This window comes from Zootoca vivipara, chromosome 4 (genome assembly GCF_963506605.1).
Source record: "Zootoca vivipara chromosome 4, rZooViv1.1, whole genome shotgun sequence".
NCBI classification, from domain to species: domain Eukaryota; kingdom Metazoa; phylum Chordata; class Lepidosauria; order Squamata; family Lacertidae; genus Zootoca; species Zootoca vivipara.
The window spans coordinates 84,092,758-84,110,214 of record NC_083279.1 but is presented as its reverse complement, the minus strand read 5'-3'; the positions used below and the strand labels follow the sequence as shown (position 1 = coordinate 84,110,214).

Genomic DNA, 17,457 nt, shown 5'->3' with positions numbered 1-17,457 from the left:
ACATGCATGATTGACTTTAGAACCAGTTGTATAAGTATTCCCCCCCTCCTAAAAAGGGCCTGAAGTTTGCATATGTTGAGCCTCCTCTTAAAATTAGTTTTGGTTAAAAAAAATTGTGTTACAAATCAAACTTTCTCATGCTACCACAGTATTTGGAAGTATTCCAGTTTTAATTAGTGTCTGATAACTGAACACTGAATACTTTTCTTTCTCTCTGTCTTTACTTTTTCTTTTTTTCTTTTAAAAAAAGCAATATGGAAAAGCTTCTCTCTATGAAATTCTATCTTCTTGCAGAAGTGGCTCTTAACATGTAACATACACCCATTATCATTTTAATGGTATATTGGTACTTTAAAAACCACTCACAAAAAAACAAGATCTAAATCCCTGAAACATGGTTTTATTATAAGAATAGTGATAAAACCTCAGAGATACAAGTCATACACAGCAAGTTGATACCTTTACATTAAGTAAAGACACTGGCAATGGTGGAAACAACAGTCTGTCGATTTACCATGTTAATACCAGCTCCTTTGGGCTAGTTTTTTTTTTAATTAATCACTTGAATAAAAAGATGGTTTTGTTTACATTATGAACATAGTTGCGCTTTCCTGATTCGTATCTTGAGACTTTAAAAACCTGAGAGAAAGGTTTTCTAAAGCACAACACAAAGGACTGGATGCAAATTAGGATGACTTGATGGTTCAATCCTATGCATGCTTGCTCTGAGGTCTGTCCCATTTTCTTCGGGGTTTAATCCCCAAGAGATTGTGCATATCACTGTAGACGTAATTAGGATGGGGACATGTTGCAGGGGAAGCACCATGGCAAAAAAAAAAACCAGGGGAGGAGAATGACCTTGTGGCGACCCATGCCTTATCACTGGATGCAATTTCAAGCTGCTCCATCCCATCAGTATCAGAGCGCGAGAAATTGCCAATACCAGAGGCCAGTCTAGCGCCAACTGTGACAGGCCTCCCTCGTGCCTGAACTTCTTTTAAAGGCTGCATTGCCCTGTTATGGGAAGGACATCATCCTAAATCATAGCCTGTCCTAGGAAACACCAAAAAAGCTTGTGCCAAGGATTTGGGTTTAGAACAGTAAATAGCAAGAGCAATCTCTTAAAGAAAACATCTCATGTCTCATTTAGACACACTGCAGCATTTTTCATATCCACGATATTAATCTGATAATGCATTTTCTTCTGTCCACTCACACTCTGGAGGTAATCAAATAGCCATCTTGTCCTGTCCAACAGTGTACTTTTGATACACAAACATGCAACCCAGAACTTGCAGCCCAGTACCACCAAGTTCAATGGGACTTGCTCCCAGGTGAAATATGCTTAAGACTGCAGACTTAGGATGGTATGGCATCTAATATTAATAAGTGACTATGTCAATACAAAAACAAAAACTGGTACAGACCATGTTCATATGAGGCTAAGAACTCTCCCAAGGTTTTCTAAAATGTAATGGCATACACATTAACACAGGCAATGAAGTAAGAGCAGCAAGTTTGAAATGTTAGATGCTTCCCCTCACTCCAATCTCCTTTTTCCTGTGCAGTATCACAGAAAAGCAAAATAACACAGTGTAAGGTCATCCCTATAAGATGACACAAAACAATTCAAATGACTAACTTGGGTCACATACACCTGAACAGCTGGTGGAGCTGCAAAAGAAATAGCCCTTTTCTATTGAATACCCCAAACAGATACTTAAGGACTCTATGATCAAAAGGGGGAAATGCACCAAAGCAACGTCTTGTCTGGACAAAACATTTTGGATATCTTGTACTACCTGAACCTGCTTACAGTGCACACAACACATTTCTCATTATCCTGAGCCAAATACTACCATGTCTCACCTAGCATGGTAAGCTATGGGGGTAATTAATAAAGTTGACCTAGGTTTGCTAAAAAGATGATGATGTAAACAGAAATAGCATCCTGAGTGGAAGAAGGGATGCAAATGATTTCTTTAATATTCACCGGGCCAACTTGTTGCCATTTCACCCCATGCATTTATTGGTTACAAAATAGGCCTTGGGAATTCCCATGTTTGACAGACTAAACAGCCAATCTCTCTGCCTCAAGATATATGGAAGTACAATTTGAATGTTATGGCAGTTATGATGGTGTTCAAATAATAAACAAGAGAGATAGCTGAGTACATGCCTTGATTTTCAATGCAACTCAGCACACACAACTGTGCTGTTTCACGTTCTTGCTAAATGGCAATGAAACATATGAGGATACTGCAACTTTTCTTAGTTCAAGCTAAGTAGACACATGAAATCAGGTAAAAAACCATAGGTCCCAAATTAGGAGCTGAAGAGGAAGGAGGATCATCTGCAGTGTTTTCATTAAAGTTCTAGCTCTGCCTTCCTAGTTTGTTTTTTAAAAAGTATTTAGGCCAATTTCTATATCAAACACAGTTTAATGTTTTCAAGGTCCTACAGATGCTACAGACATCACCATCCTTTTAGTACTTTTTAAGTTAATTCATAATTAAGACAATTATGAATGTTTCATTAGAAGACAAAATGTTGGGAACTGCAGAAAAAAAAAATTTAAGGCCATGTCTCCATAAGCTGTAAACTATGGCACAAGCGATGGTGGGTGTTGGCAAAACACCATCCAAGGCTTTGACATTAACATTTCTTCCTAAAAACAATCATTTCATCAGCGACCTACCATATCGGATTCCTTTACAACTACAATTTTAAACACATCTCCAGGATTCAAACACTCATACAAGATACTTCTGATGCACTCTACAATGTTTTGGTTTTGAACATGGAAACCACAGTCATATTCAAGGGAAATCCTTCACTTTTAAGACTGTTACAAATCTGAATCTTTATTGTTCTGAAATGCTAGAAACTTAAGACGAAACCCTCCAATTTTCAGTCTCAGAAGAGGTGTGGTTCAATGCCCATTTCACATGTAACAAGGCTTCCTTTAAAAATAAAAGGAGAAAAATGACTAAAGTTCATAAGGATGTGAACGCAACCCTTGGTTTTGACTCAGTTTTTGCAACATCACAAGATCCAGCACCTTCTTCAAAGCTGCTCTTGCTATGATGCTTGGCGAACCTTTTGCCACTCCACAAATTCATCAAGAAGAACAGGCCCTGCAGAAGAAATAATGCCAGTTATAACGTGTTGTGTTTTAGTTGAATCATGCCTCTTGGCAATAAAAGTATTAAGTCCTAAATCATCTTAACATGTAGTAATGTTAAGTGGCTAACCCGTTTCAATCATCCCTGAGGGCCACATCTCAGCAGTGGACAAGGTTAATGTATGTGTGCATATACTACACGACTCTCACGTATGCAGCACCCACATTCGCTAGGCATATACCGCCTCACATATACTCACACATACACTCTCACACAAATATGCAGAGATGCATGTACACATGCAGCACTTCCAGCCTTACCCATTCCAGTATTGTGGCGGGAGTGGGAGATAATCCTGCCTTTCATTTGCACAGAAGGATCAAAGTAAAAGGCAGCATTTCCACTCACCTGCTCTCCAGCGGTGGGTTGGGGGGAGGATCCTGCCCTTTAAAGAGCAGGCAGGGGACAGTCCCTTCAATCTTAGCACTGCTTAGTGCTTACACTGGGGGTAAAAGGTCCCTCTGCCTGCTTTTCAGAGAGGATAACTCTGCCTATTTAGAGAGGATCTCCAAAGAAAAGGCAGAGGGATTTTTATATCCTGATTTCAGTTCCTAAGATTGAGAGATAAATCTGCAGGGATTAAGGTATCACTTAGAGTATTTTAATTAAAATGGGAATACTCACATGCCCCATCTTCATCATAGTTGCTAAGATCTGCATGGACAGTTCTGCTGAATTCTAACACATTGTACCACTGATCTTTGTTAATTACTCTGTATTTTGACTGCTGCAGAAAAATAAGACACCAGGTCTCAGCCTGCAATGTGTTGCATATAGAAACAATAATGTGTTCAGTTTTCTTTGCACAAGCCAAGTTATTACAGTAGCTGAGGAAATGTTTGAGGAAGAAGCAGGTGTGGGGTGGCGGAGCAGCCTTGAAGATTTATTGCCTGGTAATGGGGAGCGATGTTGTGCAAGGCACAAAGGAAGGCATGCAAACATGGAAAAGGGCAGCTGGTAGCAAATGACATCATGTGGAGCAGAAAGGCAATGGGATTGATATGCATAAGGGCCAGCAGCTGAAGTTGATATAGAAAGCACAGGAAGTTCCAACATTTTTTTAATAGCAAAATAATATGGCCTGAAATAAATTTGTTAGTAGTTGCTTGCCAACATCCAAAAGGCAAGCTGCTATTGTTTACTCTGATAGAAGAGCTAAAGGAGGCAGAAACCTACCTAAGGGCTGCCTTATCCACAAGACCCACCTAGTGGTGATGTCAGGCAAATCTAATTCTGCTTGTCCATTCTAAAGCAGTGCCAACAATCATAAAATATTTTGCTTCTAGGGGGTCGAAACATATGTAGGAACCCAAACATTTCTTGTGAAATATGAAGGTAGGGTGGACACATAACCACTTAGCAGATGAAATTTGGTTGATGGTCAGTATAGAAATGGAACTAAGGAACTGAGTGCGTATAGAAACTCTCTCCCATTCCAAAAGCAAAGAGGAAATGAAAAAAAAAAAGGCTTAAACTGCCTCACTGGATTGCCTATAGTGAGACCAAGAAGTACACATTCATAAACTGGAGATCAGCTGAGATTTTGTTTTTGTTGTTATTTATGGTGTTTTTGTAAACCTATTCACAAGGCAAATCAAAATATGCAACACCTTTTATTTTTTTAAATGTGTGCTTACCTCCAAGTATTGGTAAAATACTGAAAACAGAGGCCACGTTCTTCCAAGTAGAAGAGCTAACATAGATTTTGCAGTGTCAATATCCAGACTTCTCTGGTCTTTATCCTAAAGAGATAAAAAGAAGGCAGCATTCAGATATAAATGGCAAGTTCCTTTATAAATGGCAAGTTCCTATATAAATGGCAAGTTCCTATATAAATGGCAAGTTCCTATATAAATGGCATTTATTCCTTGCCATAATAAAAAACTCTGCAACCTTTCCAACCTACAGGCCACCAATCAAAACAAGATCAACAACATTGTCAATCTTTCACAGCAAACACTCAGCCCAGCTGAGGAATCCGTCCTTTCACGGGGACTATCATTCTGCCCTGCCAAATCCCAACACATGATTCAGTTCTGCGGGGACCTGGAAGCATTTTTCCGCCGTTTACGCCTGAAGGAGTATTTTCATCACACACAAGAACAAGACAAAGTAGAACAAACTACATCCCCACAACACAACACCTCTCAACTTACTGGGGAACAACCATCACCCTCCAAACGCATCAATGAACAGAACATTGACCACCAACTACCACCGAAAAGAAGTTACACAAAAAGGGACTCCACATGGACCCCTCCTGATGGACGCAATACCACACTAGATCTGTACATCGAATGCTTCCGCCACAGAATCCAAACGGATGTGACCAGAAAACACCATCGCTTACAACAAAATCTAAACCATGCTGAAAGGAGAGCCATAGAAAATCTCAGGAACAACCCAGACATTATAATTAAAGAGGCAGACAAGGGTGGAGCTGTCGTCATCATGAACAAAACTGATTACATCCAAGAGGCCCACAGACAACTTTCCAATACTGCCTTTTACATGAAATTGGACTCAGACCCCACACAAGCATACAAAAAAGAACTGAACAAGATTATTAAGGAGCTACCCCTACACATCCAAGAACAGATCCTCACAAACACACCAGCGGAACCTCGGCCAGGAACTTTCTATCTTCTACCCAAAATACACAAACCAGGAAACCCAGGACGCCCCATCATCTCAGGTATTGGCACCATTACAGTGGGTGTTTCCGGCTATATGGACTCTGTTCTGAAACCATATGCTATCAGTGCTCCCAGCTACGTACGTGACACCACAGATTTTCTGAGGAAAATACAATATTTGAACAATCTTCCTAACAATACTATACTAGCCACTATGGATGTGGAATCTCTATATACCAACATCCCACACAATGATGGTTTACAAGCCATAAGGAACACCATTTCAGATAAAACCACAGCGGACTTTGCTACCAAACTCTGCCACTTTGTCCTTACCCACAACCACTTCAAATTTGGTGATGACCTGTTCCTCCAGATCAGCGGCACAGCCATGGGCACCCGCATGGCCCCACAGTATGCCAACATCTTCATGGCAGATTTAGAACAACGTTTCCTTAACTCCTACCCACTCAAACCTCTCCTGTACCTGCGATACATTGACGATATTTTTATTATCTGGACACATGGACAACAGACCCTGGAAACCTTCCACCAGACATTCAATGACTTTCACCCCACCATCAACCTCACAATGAACCAATCTATGCAAGAAATACATTTTTTGGACACTACTATAAAAATACAGGATGGACGTATAGACACCACCTTATACAGAAAACCAACTGACCGACAAACATATCTACATGCTTCTAGCTACCATCCCAAACATACCAAACAATCCATCGTATACAGCCAGGCCTTACGTTACAACCGCATCTGTTCCAACTCTACAGACAGAGAATCTCACCTAAGAGATCTACAGCAAACCTTTTTAGAACTAAAATATCCACCTGATGAAGTTAAACAACAGATCAACAGAGCCAGACAGATACCTAGAGAGAACCTGCTGCAAGACAGACCCAAAAAAGAAAATAACAGAACACCACTAGTCATCACATACAGCTCCCAAGCTAAAACAGTACAACGCATCATCAGAGATCTACAGCCTCTCCTGGACAATGACCGCTCCCTTTCTCAAGCTCTGGGAGGAAGACCTTTCATTGCCTACAGACAGCCACCCAATCTTAAACAACTCCTCACCCACAATAATACAACCACCAGACTTAACATGGACACTGGTACCAGAGCCTGCAATAAACCCAGATGCCAACTTTGCTGCCACATACACCCAGACAACACCATTACTGGCCCCAACAACATCCAACATACCATCTCAGGACTATTTAATTGCTCATCCTCTAACATTGTGTATGCCATCAAATGCCAACAGTGCCCTTCAGCTCTCTATATTGGACAAACAGGCCAAACCCTACGCCAAAGGATAAATGGACATAAATCTGACATCAGGAACCAGAAGACAGAAAAACCAGTAGGAGAACACTTCAATCTCCCAGGACATTCTATACAAGATCTCAAAGTAGCTGTCTTACTACAAAAGAATTTCAGAAATAGACTGGAAAGAGAAGTTGCTGAATTGCAACTTATCACCAAGCTCAAAACCATGGAGGGACCTGGTTTGAACAGAGATATCGGGTTCTTATCTCATTATACATGATAAGCGATCTCCAGCCATCTCAACCCTTGCTTTTTCATGCAAAACCATTTGCAGTCGTTTGCGGTCATCAACAGCTATCAGTCAGTCAATCACCCATTTCCACCACCCTTCTGAGTGATCCCCCCTCCCCATCCCCACCCCTCCCCACCCCTTCTCTACATAAGTGCCTGGAAACTTCCATTTCACTGTATCTGAAGAAGTGTGCATGCACACGAAAGCTCATACCAAAATAAAAACTTAGTTGGTCTTTAAGGTGCTACTGAAGGAATTTTTTTATTTTACTTCGATCCAGACCAACACGGCTACCTACCTGTAACAAGTTCCTTGCATGTTTTTATAAGGAGAAGATGCACTTACCCTTGCAAAATCGAAGGCATATCTGTAGATATTCTTAAATGTTGAAATATCATTCAGTTGCGAGCGCAAAAAATCAAATTTACTCTGCAGTTTTTCTGTGCAGTCACATCTTAAATAAAAGATTAAAAAATTACATGTCAAACATTTTTTTTTGGGGGGGGGGGGTGGAGACAGAAATATATAAAATACAATTTTCCAATGCACGCTTCTAACAAAATAGTAGAAAAGCATTTAAACTACCAGGATTAGGGCTGTTTCTACAGAGAATATACAAACAGAGGTTCAAAGGACATTCTTGGAACAAGGAACACTGGAAGGTTGTACCCCGTCTACCCTGTCTGGCCTCACTGACCAGTGAAGAAATAGCTGCAGTGAGCTTGCTTCCCTCTTGGCTGCCAAAAGATGCCTGCTCTAACCACCTATTTACCTAGGACTTCAGTGGGGAGGGCATTATTGCTCTAGTTCAGCTTTCCTCAATGTGGTGCTCTTCAGTTGTTTTGGACTGTAACTCCTATCAGTCCCAGCCAGATAAAATAGGAGAAATATTCTTATGCATCCAACAGCCTGCAAATTGATTTTTTTTTTACAACTGTATAAATCACACAGCAATAATTCATAGGAGTACTTGCTTTTCTGATATTTTTTTTAAAGTAGAGTTCAACACAAAGTTCAGTGGTCTTTAAGTTAGGAGCACCAGAAAGTGACAAGACCTTTCTCCAGGTCAAAGCCAAAAGCCCTCTTGATAATAGTGTCCAACATTCCATCTGACGTGCTCTTTGCTAAGGTTCTGTAGAACAAAGTTGCACTTTCAGCCATGCATGAAGATGATTTCAAATATAAAAAGCTTACTGTAATGAGGTCATCCCCTTTAACCATTCTTCCTTTGTAAAAAATCCCATGCTTTCAGCCTCCAGCTTCCAGGCTAAAACTAGCATAATAATCTGTATGGGAATGGGAAAAGGGAGAAATTAAAATTCAAGATATCTGATGGACTGCCTGCACCTGTTTCTGCCTGCTGCACATGGAGATCTATAATGGAGGCCCTCCTCATGTGTTCATTTCCTACATCAACAAGGTTGGGCGCCATGAGGGAGAGAGCCTTTTCCATGGTTGTTCCATGGTTTTGGAACTGCCTGCCAGCGGATCTAAGGCAGGCTCCTATGCTTCAAGCCTTTTGGAAGGTCCTAGCGACATACCTCTTCTGACAGGCATGCTGTTCTGTCCCGCAGGTACTAATGCAGACCAATCAGGACAAAATGAAGATGTGATTTAAAATTAGCTCAACTGTAAAAGACTTTCCCCCTTAAGTTTTGTGGCATTATCTTGGCAAAGACGTAACCCAACCTGTGTTTGTAGAGATAATGCAAAACCATTTTGTTAGGTAGTTATTGCAATATATAGTTTCTGATACAAAGTAACTGTTAACCAAAGGTGTACATTATTGTAATGTCAGGTCTCAATATTTCTGGTCATCATGGCAACTGTGCCGCTGCCTTGTGAACAAGGAGACCCGTGACCAGATTTCCAGTAAAATTTGAAGCTGTGAAGGGGTGTGCAAATACAGTATGTATCAGCCTAGCAGTTATGGGGTGACCCAAGATTGCAAGCTAAACTTGTTTGGCTGCTTCACTGAGAAGCTGCCTGGTATACCACTTCTCTGAGCACCCAAGCTGGTCTGCTCCTTCCTGGCTTTTCCTATAGGAAAGGCTGGCGGAAGGCTAGCTTGACTGTAGATGCATGGAGGCACTAAACTAACAGACTCCTTGCCTTCCTCTTGTACAGAAAAGGTGGTGGGGAGGATTTATTGAAATGTGAGGGGAGAGAAATCTGGTGACCACAATCTCTGGTTTGGAAACTAAGGCCAGCCAAAAATTACTGACCCTTAGATACTGCTATTTATTAAACAACTGTTTCTATTATGAATTTGGTGTGTTCAGTACTTATATATATTGTTATAAATATTTTTGGTCTACTTTGATATTTTGTAGCTGCTTGCACAACTACTGTGAGTCACTATAATTGTCTTTTTATGGAAAGGCAGCATAGAAATCTGATGAAGAGGCACCTGTATTGGTGAATGGGGAGGGGTTAAGCACTTCAATTTCCACCAGTAAAATTAATGCACAATGCAAGTGAAGAAGACATTTGTTGGGGAGAAGGAGGAAGACTTGAAAATCTGACTCTAATGATTTGCAAAAAATAGCATATTGATCATTAGGGGCACGACTTACATTTTCAGGTTCAACGCCAATGTCTTCACAGAATTTCTCCATTCCTTCTGGCCCTACCACTTCATCATCACCTTCAAAACAAAAGAAATCAAGATAACACATGCCATACAAATACCATAGTAGTCCTGTTGTTGTTTAGTCGTGTCCGACTCTTCGTGACCCCCATGGACCATAGCACGCCATGCACTCCTGTCTTCCACTGCCTCCCGCAGTTTGGTCAAACTCATGTACTCATGTAGTCCTACTTCTGATCAAACAAAATGCTTGGCAGCACATCCATATTTGGATTGGTATAGAGATATTAACAGACACAGGAAGGGTTAAGCACTCCCTGCCTTTGTGCCAGTTATCTACTATAAATTGCCCCCAACCCACGTTGTTTTTCAGTTGTTTAGACACCTGGAGTCCCTGGATCTTGAACAATGCCACTGAACACATGGCTGCAAATTCACAATACCAATTTAAGCAATACATTGTTGGATATATTTGGTTTAAGACCACTATCCTGAACCAAGAGTCCTTACTGAGAAGCATGTCCTCCAGTTCATCAACTCAGTTCACTCTGTGTTTGGAGTGAGATATTCAAATTTCAACCATCTCGGTATGCCTGAGGGAATGTCATGCCACTGTTTACAATTCTGAACAAACAGAGGCAATGATTCAAGGGATTCTCTTCAATGCTTTCAGTTCAGCCTCAGATTAACCCCTTTTCTGTGAAAGCACAGAGGTTTAAACAAGCTAAGTGGTTAGTGCAGCGTATCTGATTACACAAAACAGGCTCTCATTCACTTACATACAAAGACACATTAAAACATAATTCTGCAGTTTGGAGCGAGATATAATCATCCCAAACTGGTGTTCTTCTCAAGCGGCTCCAAATTCTTGATGCTTCAGTATTTCCTTAAGGGTCAGTAGATGTTTATGGGTGAAACAAAAATAGAACCTGAGATAAGAATGGCCTTTTACTGTTGACTGACAAGTCCAGCAGTGAACCTCATGGACTTTTGGGTAGAAGGGACAGGCAAACAATGTTAAGGTAAGCAATCATTCCTTCAGTAATTGTTTGCAAGGCTATCTTGCAAGCTTCAAGTTGTTTTAAAAAATTGGACACTGTAGAGTGTAGACAAATCCACCCCACCCCATTATGCTTAAGTACGTCTAAGTGAAATTGATATTTTGAGGAGGAAATAACTGAAGCAAAAACTAGAATTTAGAAATTTACCAGTTTCATACCTGCATATTCATAAAACCAAGCCAGGCACTTCTTGCTTGAAAAATGCTCCTCACCGCTGATCACTTTACTAGAAGCTTGAGACCTGCAGTAGCTTATGAAGACATAAGAAAAACCTATGGTAAATAACACTTCTAGGAAATATTCCCAAAACAAGTTATTAAAAACAGGCACAAAAAAACCACAACAACAATCCCAAAGTATACCTAAAATGAATGTGTACCGTTTGATCATAACTTGCTGATTTTAAAAAGTTTCAGAGTGTTTACAGTTTCAAAGTGTCAGATTGAGAGTATTCATTGCTTCTTGCACATTTCAAAGAAACAAACAGCAATACAATGCAGGCTGCTCAAAGATTCCAGCTTCATTCCTACCACGTTGCAGAGTCTGGCTTGTCATGTCATCAAAACTCAGGCTCATGGTTTGTTTCTCTCCAACTAAACAATGAACAAGAACAAAACCTTGGTTAAATGCTTGCTTGGAGAGAAATCACAAGCTGGGGTTTGGATGACACGACAAGCCAGCCTCTGGGTTACAGTGGTACCTCGGGTTAAGAACTTAATTCATTCCAGAGGTCCATTCTTAACCTGTAACGGTTCTTAACCTGAAGCATGCTTTTGCTAATGAGGCCTTCCGCTGCGGCTGCGCCGCTGGCGTGTGATTTCCATTCTTATCCTGGGGCAAAGTTCTTAACCTGCAGGAACCACTTCCTGGTTAGTGGAGTTTGTAACCTGAAGCGTCTGTAACCCGAGGTACCATTGTATTTTGTTTGTGGTGTGGCAGCAGCATGAGCAACATGGAAACTTTTGAACAGTATGCACCAACATCATAGCTGCCAAGTTATCTCTTTTTTTAAGGGAAATTCCCTTATGCTGAATAGGCTTCCTCGTGAGAAAAGGGAAAACTTGGCAGCTATGCAACATGCTGCTCATTCACATTAAACCAGTTTGTTTCAAACTACGGTTTTAAGCAGCACACAAACCGGGCCACTATATGTTTGAAATCAGTAATAATTTAGGTCCTCACAAAGTGCACTTAATAGTTAAAATAACTAAGTATCTTAGAAAACTTGGAAAACTGCACTGCCATTCAGATACACCGCTGAGCAAAGGAGCTCTGCATTTGAAAGTAACCATAACTGATGCAGATCTTGATGTGCATCTCCTCTAGGCAAACTACTGGATGTGCCCTCTGAAGCATAAGTGGATCTGCATCCCTATCATGGACACTAACTATTATGCACAACATTGCTTGCAAGTACAGGCACTAATACTAGTTTAATTGTAGAACAAAATGATGCATGGGAAATCAAGGGAAAAGCTCTGCCCTCAAACAAGCATTTTCTGTTACTTTCTGACCTAACAGTAGCAGTGATCATAGATGTAAACTAATGTGATGGACTATACAAAATATATTCTCAGCAATCGCTAAAATTAAACTCTCTGCTGTTCTGAACCTTAGCCTATCTGACATAATGAAGTTCTTTGGCCACGGAAATGGACTGGCTACTTGTAAGAACCTTAAACTGTGTGAAATCTGTTACAACCTGAAGGGGACTCTAGCTTTTACTATCCATTCACTCAGGAGAGCAAGTTATTTGTTTCATTTGGTGGTGGATTGGCAACTGAATGAGTTCAGGATGACTTTATTTATATTATGTTATGGTGCCTTGAGTGCTGTTTTTAATGTTTCAAGTCTTTTGTAGGCAGCTTGAAAGCATATCTAAAAGGCAGGGAACAGAATAAAATTGTTGTAATGGTTTCATCTTAACTAGGTTACCTTGACTGTATGCCCTACTAAATGCAAAGGGGCTTGTTTTCTAGTTTTCATCCTTAAAAACACATGTCTTCTCAACTGTACATGGCAGCTAAGAGTCAATGGTTTTTAACATGTCATGTAATAATAATTATATCTGTGACTAACAGTTTCATCTGAAAACAAAGTTTCCGGTTTAACTGAAAGTCTGAATCCTAGGTGCCGCTGAACACAATACCCCATGAAGTGAGTATTTTAATGCAAGTCATAACAGTGCTGCACTTCACTCAACTGTTGCTGCTGACAAGCACTTGACAATTTGATGTTTAAAGTGAAGCATCTAATCCATTCTATTCCTGAATAGATAATTAAACAGTTTCAAGTACAGAAAAGCAAAGTGCAAGAATTTACTATTCATGGTGCTGCCAATTTTGTGCATATGATATCTGCACAGATGCCTTTAGAATCATGTTGACTTCTGCATATGACAAATGGCAACCTGGGTAACTGGATTGTCAGAAGAAACTCATCCTCTAATAGCCAACACATATGCAGCTAAAGCTGCCCCAAATTGCTTCACTATTTGCCTCTTTCCTCTCTCCACTTTCCTCCTGTTCCTGTTAGTATCCCTCATGTTGAATGTCAGTTGGTAAGCTCTTCTGGGCAAGGACTTGCTTTATTGTACTCTAAAATGCTGTGGACACTGAAAGCACTATATAAATTTTGCTCTGCTGCAGCCACTGCTCACTCCACTCATTGCCCATTTTCTCCTTCCTCTTATTTAAGAAATCTGTCCTGCTGCAAGCTAGAAGGGAAGACAGATGACAGAACGTGAAGGGGATGGCTGAATATATATTCCTAGCTGGGGGGCAGGCAAGAGACGAAAGTTGCAACCTGGCTATCCCAAATGTATGCTATTTCATTGCATCATCCTAAATATTTCTGCCATCTGGAATGTGGCAAGAGTTTTGAGTGACACTATGAAATTACTTCACCATAGATCCTAAGAGCCATCTTCGTACCTCATGATGTCTGGACAGTTTTATCCTAAAGTATATCCTACTATTTACAGGTAAGTAGCCGTGTTGGTCTGACGTAGTCAAAACAAAATAAAAAAAATCCTTCCAGTAGCACCTTAGAGTTTGTCATCGGTATGTGCTTTCGTGTGCATGCACACTTCTCCTGCTATGTTTCGTTAACTCTGCTGTGTTCTGATCCATGTATACAATGCACTTTTTTATGCCAATAAAGGAGACTGATTAATTGATTGAATATTTCTGCCACTGCTTCTATCTACAATACCAGCATATCTGATTATATTACATTGGTGCATATTTAGTAAAAGTAAATAAAAAATTGCTTCCAGGAAATTAAAATCCAATAGTCTGAATGTAGAACAATGGTGTAATGGTCGTTCACCTTGCGCTTAGCAACAGATACTGATTTGTGCAAGCATTTGGCTATTTGTGTAATAAGAAATCTAATGGCAAGTATCTCTTTGTAGATAACACAGGTTCTTACCACACATAAAACAAAACATGCTTTTCCAATGTGTAGGACATGGCCATGAGAAACTCATGGCCTAACACCCAGACAGACTTTATACTAGCTATATGAGAATATCTAGAGTTTGGTAGCATAAGCAGAATTGTTACCCTAATTTATGGAACAAATAGTTGTTCTTTGTCTGACATAAAAGCCACTTAATTAAGGTTTCTCGAAGCAGTGCAAAATACAGTTCAGGTTGATGGGGTGGTGCAGGGAGGGGGCGGGTTGTTCATGTGCCTTCCCAGAACTGAGTGTCATTGCCAATTCCTCAGAGGAAGAGGCCTAGGGAGCTCAGCATGCTGTGAAGCCAATACAGTGCTCCTGCAAGCATACCCACACTGTGCTGTGCTTCCCACTCATCTCAGGGACCAGCAGCAATCAATGGTGTTGGGAAGGCACATGAGCAACTCTGCTCTGCCCTGTCCATGTTGCCCAACTGACTGTTCAAATAAGAGTAGCATGCAAAATAAGGTACCGGTAGCAATAAAGGTTGCATTAAGCGCTTCCTTGAAGGTCACATATACACCATAATTTTAGGGCACTTGTATACGCGGGTGGCGCTGTGGGTTAAACCACAGAGCCTAGGGCTTGCCGATCAGAAGGTCGGTGGTTCGAATCCCCACAACGGGGTGAGCTCCCGTTGCTTGGTCCCAGCTCCTGCCAACCTAGCAGTTCGAAAGCATGAAGTGCAAGTAAATAGGTACCGCTCCGGCGGGAAGGTAAACAGCGTTTCCGTGCACTGCTCTGGTTCGCTAGAAGTGGCTTGGCCACATGACATGAATGCTCTTCGGACAAACGCCGGCTCCCTTGGTCAGTAAAACAAGATGAGCGCTGCAACCCCAGAATCGGTCACGACAGAACCTTAATGGTCAGGGGTCCCTTTACCTTTATACTACTTCAGCAGTAATGGAGAATCCTGGAAACTGCAGCTTGTTAAGGGTGCTGAGAAATAACTCTGGAGGGTAATTTGAAGAACTGTTTCCCTGAATCTTAGTTTACATTAGAGAAAGTGGTTGAGATATATATAATAGAGATGGGTGAGACCTTGGTATAGATGCAATGGTGGAAGCCAAATGGGAGGTCTTTGGAAGTCAGATTGCGCTCCTGCAGTGGTGGTTGCATCTTTCTGCTGTATAGAATTAGCATACAGTATGTGACATGCAGAGGATAAGTAGATAGAACTTTAGGGATTGAGTTGATTATCTCTGGACAGATAAAGCACACAGGCATTTCTGTCACAGGGAAATAGTCTCACAGGAGAATTGAATGTATGCACCTTGGAGCAGAGACCTATCCTGTTATTCTGAAAATACTATGTAAACTTGAACACACCACTATAAAAGCAACAAGTGATTCATTTGGTGCATGGAGGAAGTTGGAAAGAGTAGTAGGTGGGGAACCTCCTCTCTTCAGAGTCAAAGTATGGCATCATAAACCAGCACAACATGACCCAGTTATGACCCAGTTTGGCAAGAGCTTAGAGAGGAAGGGCTACAGCACATATTTTGCACACATAACGTCCCACATTAAACCACTGAAGTCATCGAACAAGGTTGGGAAATGCTCATTTGAAACCATGGAGATCTGCTGTCGGTCTCTATAGACAATACTAAGCTACATGGAGGAATGGCAGGACTCTGCATTAGCTGGCTTCTGGTGAGGAAATGCCAATTCAAGATCTACAGGCTGGGGACACAAGGTGAATCAAGTCCATACATGAGATAGGGCCTGGCTGGTGGTGCAAATAAAGGCTGTTGGTGTTTCTGTTCAGCACCAGCATCGCAAGGCAAGCAGGCACAACTTTTTGACAAAGGCCTACTACAGCATTATGCACTGCTTGATGGAAGAACTACAGCTGCACGTTCGTAGCACTGCTTCAGTGGTACACACGGGAAGGAGTGTGTGCGCACGCACGTGTGTATGTGAAGGATGCCTGTGCCCCAAGAAACATACCAAGTTTTGCTCAGGGTGGGGCAGAGTTAAAACATAAGGGTGAAAAATGAAAAGATATGCATAACCTGAAGTAAGTTATTGAAGCTTCACTTCATGTAAGGATAGGGTACAGCCTGGCATATGTGTTAGAAAAGGCGAGGTGCAAACATAGGAGCCAACTCTTGGGGACCCGAGGTCCCTTCAGCCCCCCAATAAAATATTTGAGGGGACCCCCCAAGTTGAAGGCCATTGCCATTCAAATAGCATTCATGTGCCTCATCATGTGATTATGTGGGAAGGGGCTTACCTTCCCCTCCCCCCCCAAAAAATATTTAAGTTGGCACCCCTGGGTGCAAATGCAAGAGGGGAGGGGAACCCCTCGCTAAAGGCTGCCTTTCTGGTATCACAAAAGACCCTCTCCCGCCTTGTCACCAAGGCAACGGTGAGGAGGTGGAAAGGGAAGGCGCTCGGTTCCCCACCCCGGTTTACCCCCCGCCGCGGAGCTGGGCCCGTCCGCCGACGCGGTGGCTGTTGGTACCTGCTGATTTTGCACTTCTTGAGGCCCGTCTCGTCCCCCGCCTGCCCCGAGGATTTGCGCTTCTTCTTCACGGGCATCTCCCTCGGTTCGCCCCGGACCGGGGCGCGGAGGCGGAGGGCCGCGGGGCCCCTCGGGAGGGGGGAGGGAGCCGCCGCCTCTTCCTTCCCTCGCGGCTGAGGAGGAGGAGGAGGCGGAGGAGGCGGAGAAGCTGCCGGTGCCGTCGCGGCTCTTGCCTTTCTTCCCCTCAGCTCGCCACCGCCGCCGCCGCGCCTGGTAGATTCAGGCGTGGGAAGGGGAATTTGAGGGAGGGGACCGAAAGAAAGAGCTTTCCTGAGGGAGAAGCGGCGGCGGCGGCGGCAACGCCGGTAAAGAGCGGAAGAGGAGGAGGAGGAGACGCGCTGCGTCGCGCCGCCCCGAAGAGGCGGGAGCAGGAAGTGACAGAGGCGCGCATTGAACGCGCGCGCGCCT

General features: G+C 42.2%; 1 protein-coding gene across 1 annotated transcript; it reads right to left on the bottom strand.

The window, feature by feature from the left end:
- Positions 1-210: 210 nt before the first annotated feature.
- Positions 211-17,374, bottom strand: DCUN1D5 (defective in cullin neddylation 1 domain containing 5). The gene is made up of 8 exons (XM_035116562.2): positions 16,990-17,374; positions 11,219-11,310; positions 9,986-10,056; positions 8,604-8,695; positions 7,755-7,863; positions 4,823-4,927; positions 3,810-3,912; positions 211-3,137 (listed from the first exon to the last, which is right to left on the bottom strand). The coding sequence occupies exons 1-8, from the start codon at positions 17,064-17,066 to the stop codon at positions 3,082-3,084; spliced, it is 705 nt and encodes a 234-aa protein (XP_034972453.1). The 5' UTR covers positions 17,067-17,374; the 3' UTR covers positions 211-3,081.
- Between the last annotated feature and the right edge of the window lie 83 nt (positions 17,375-17,457).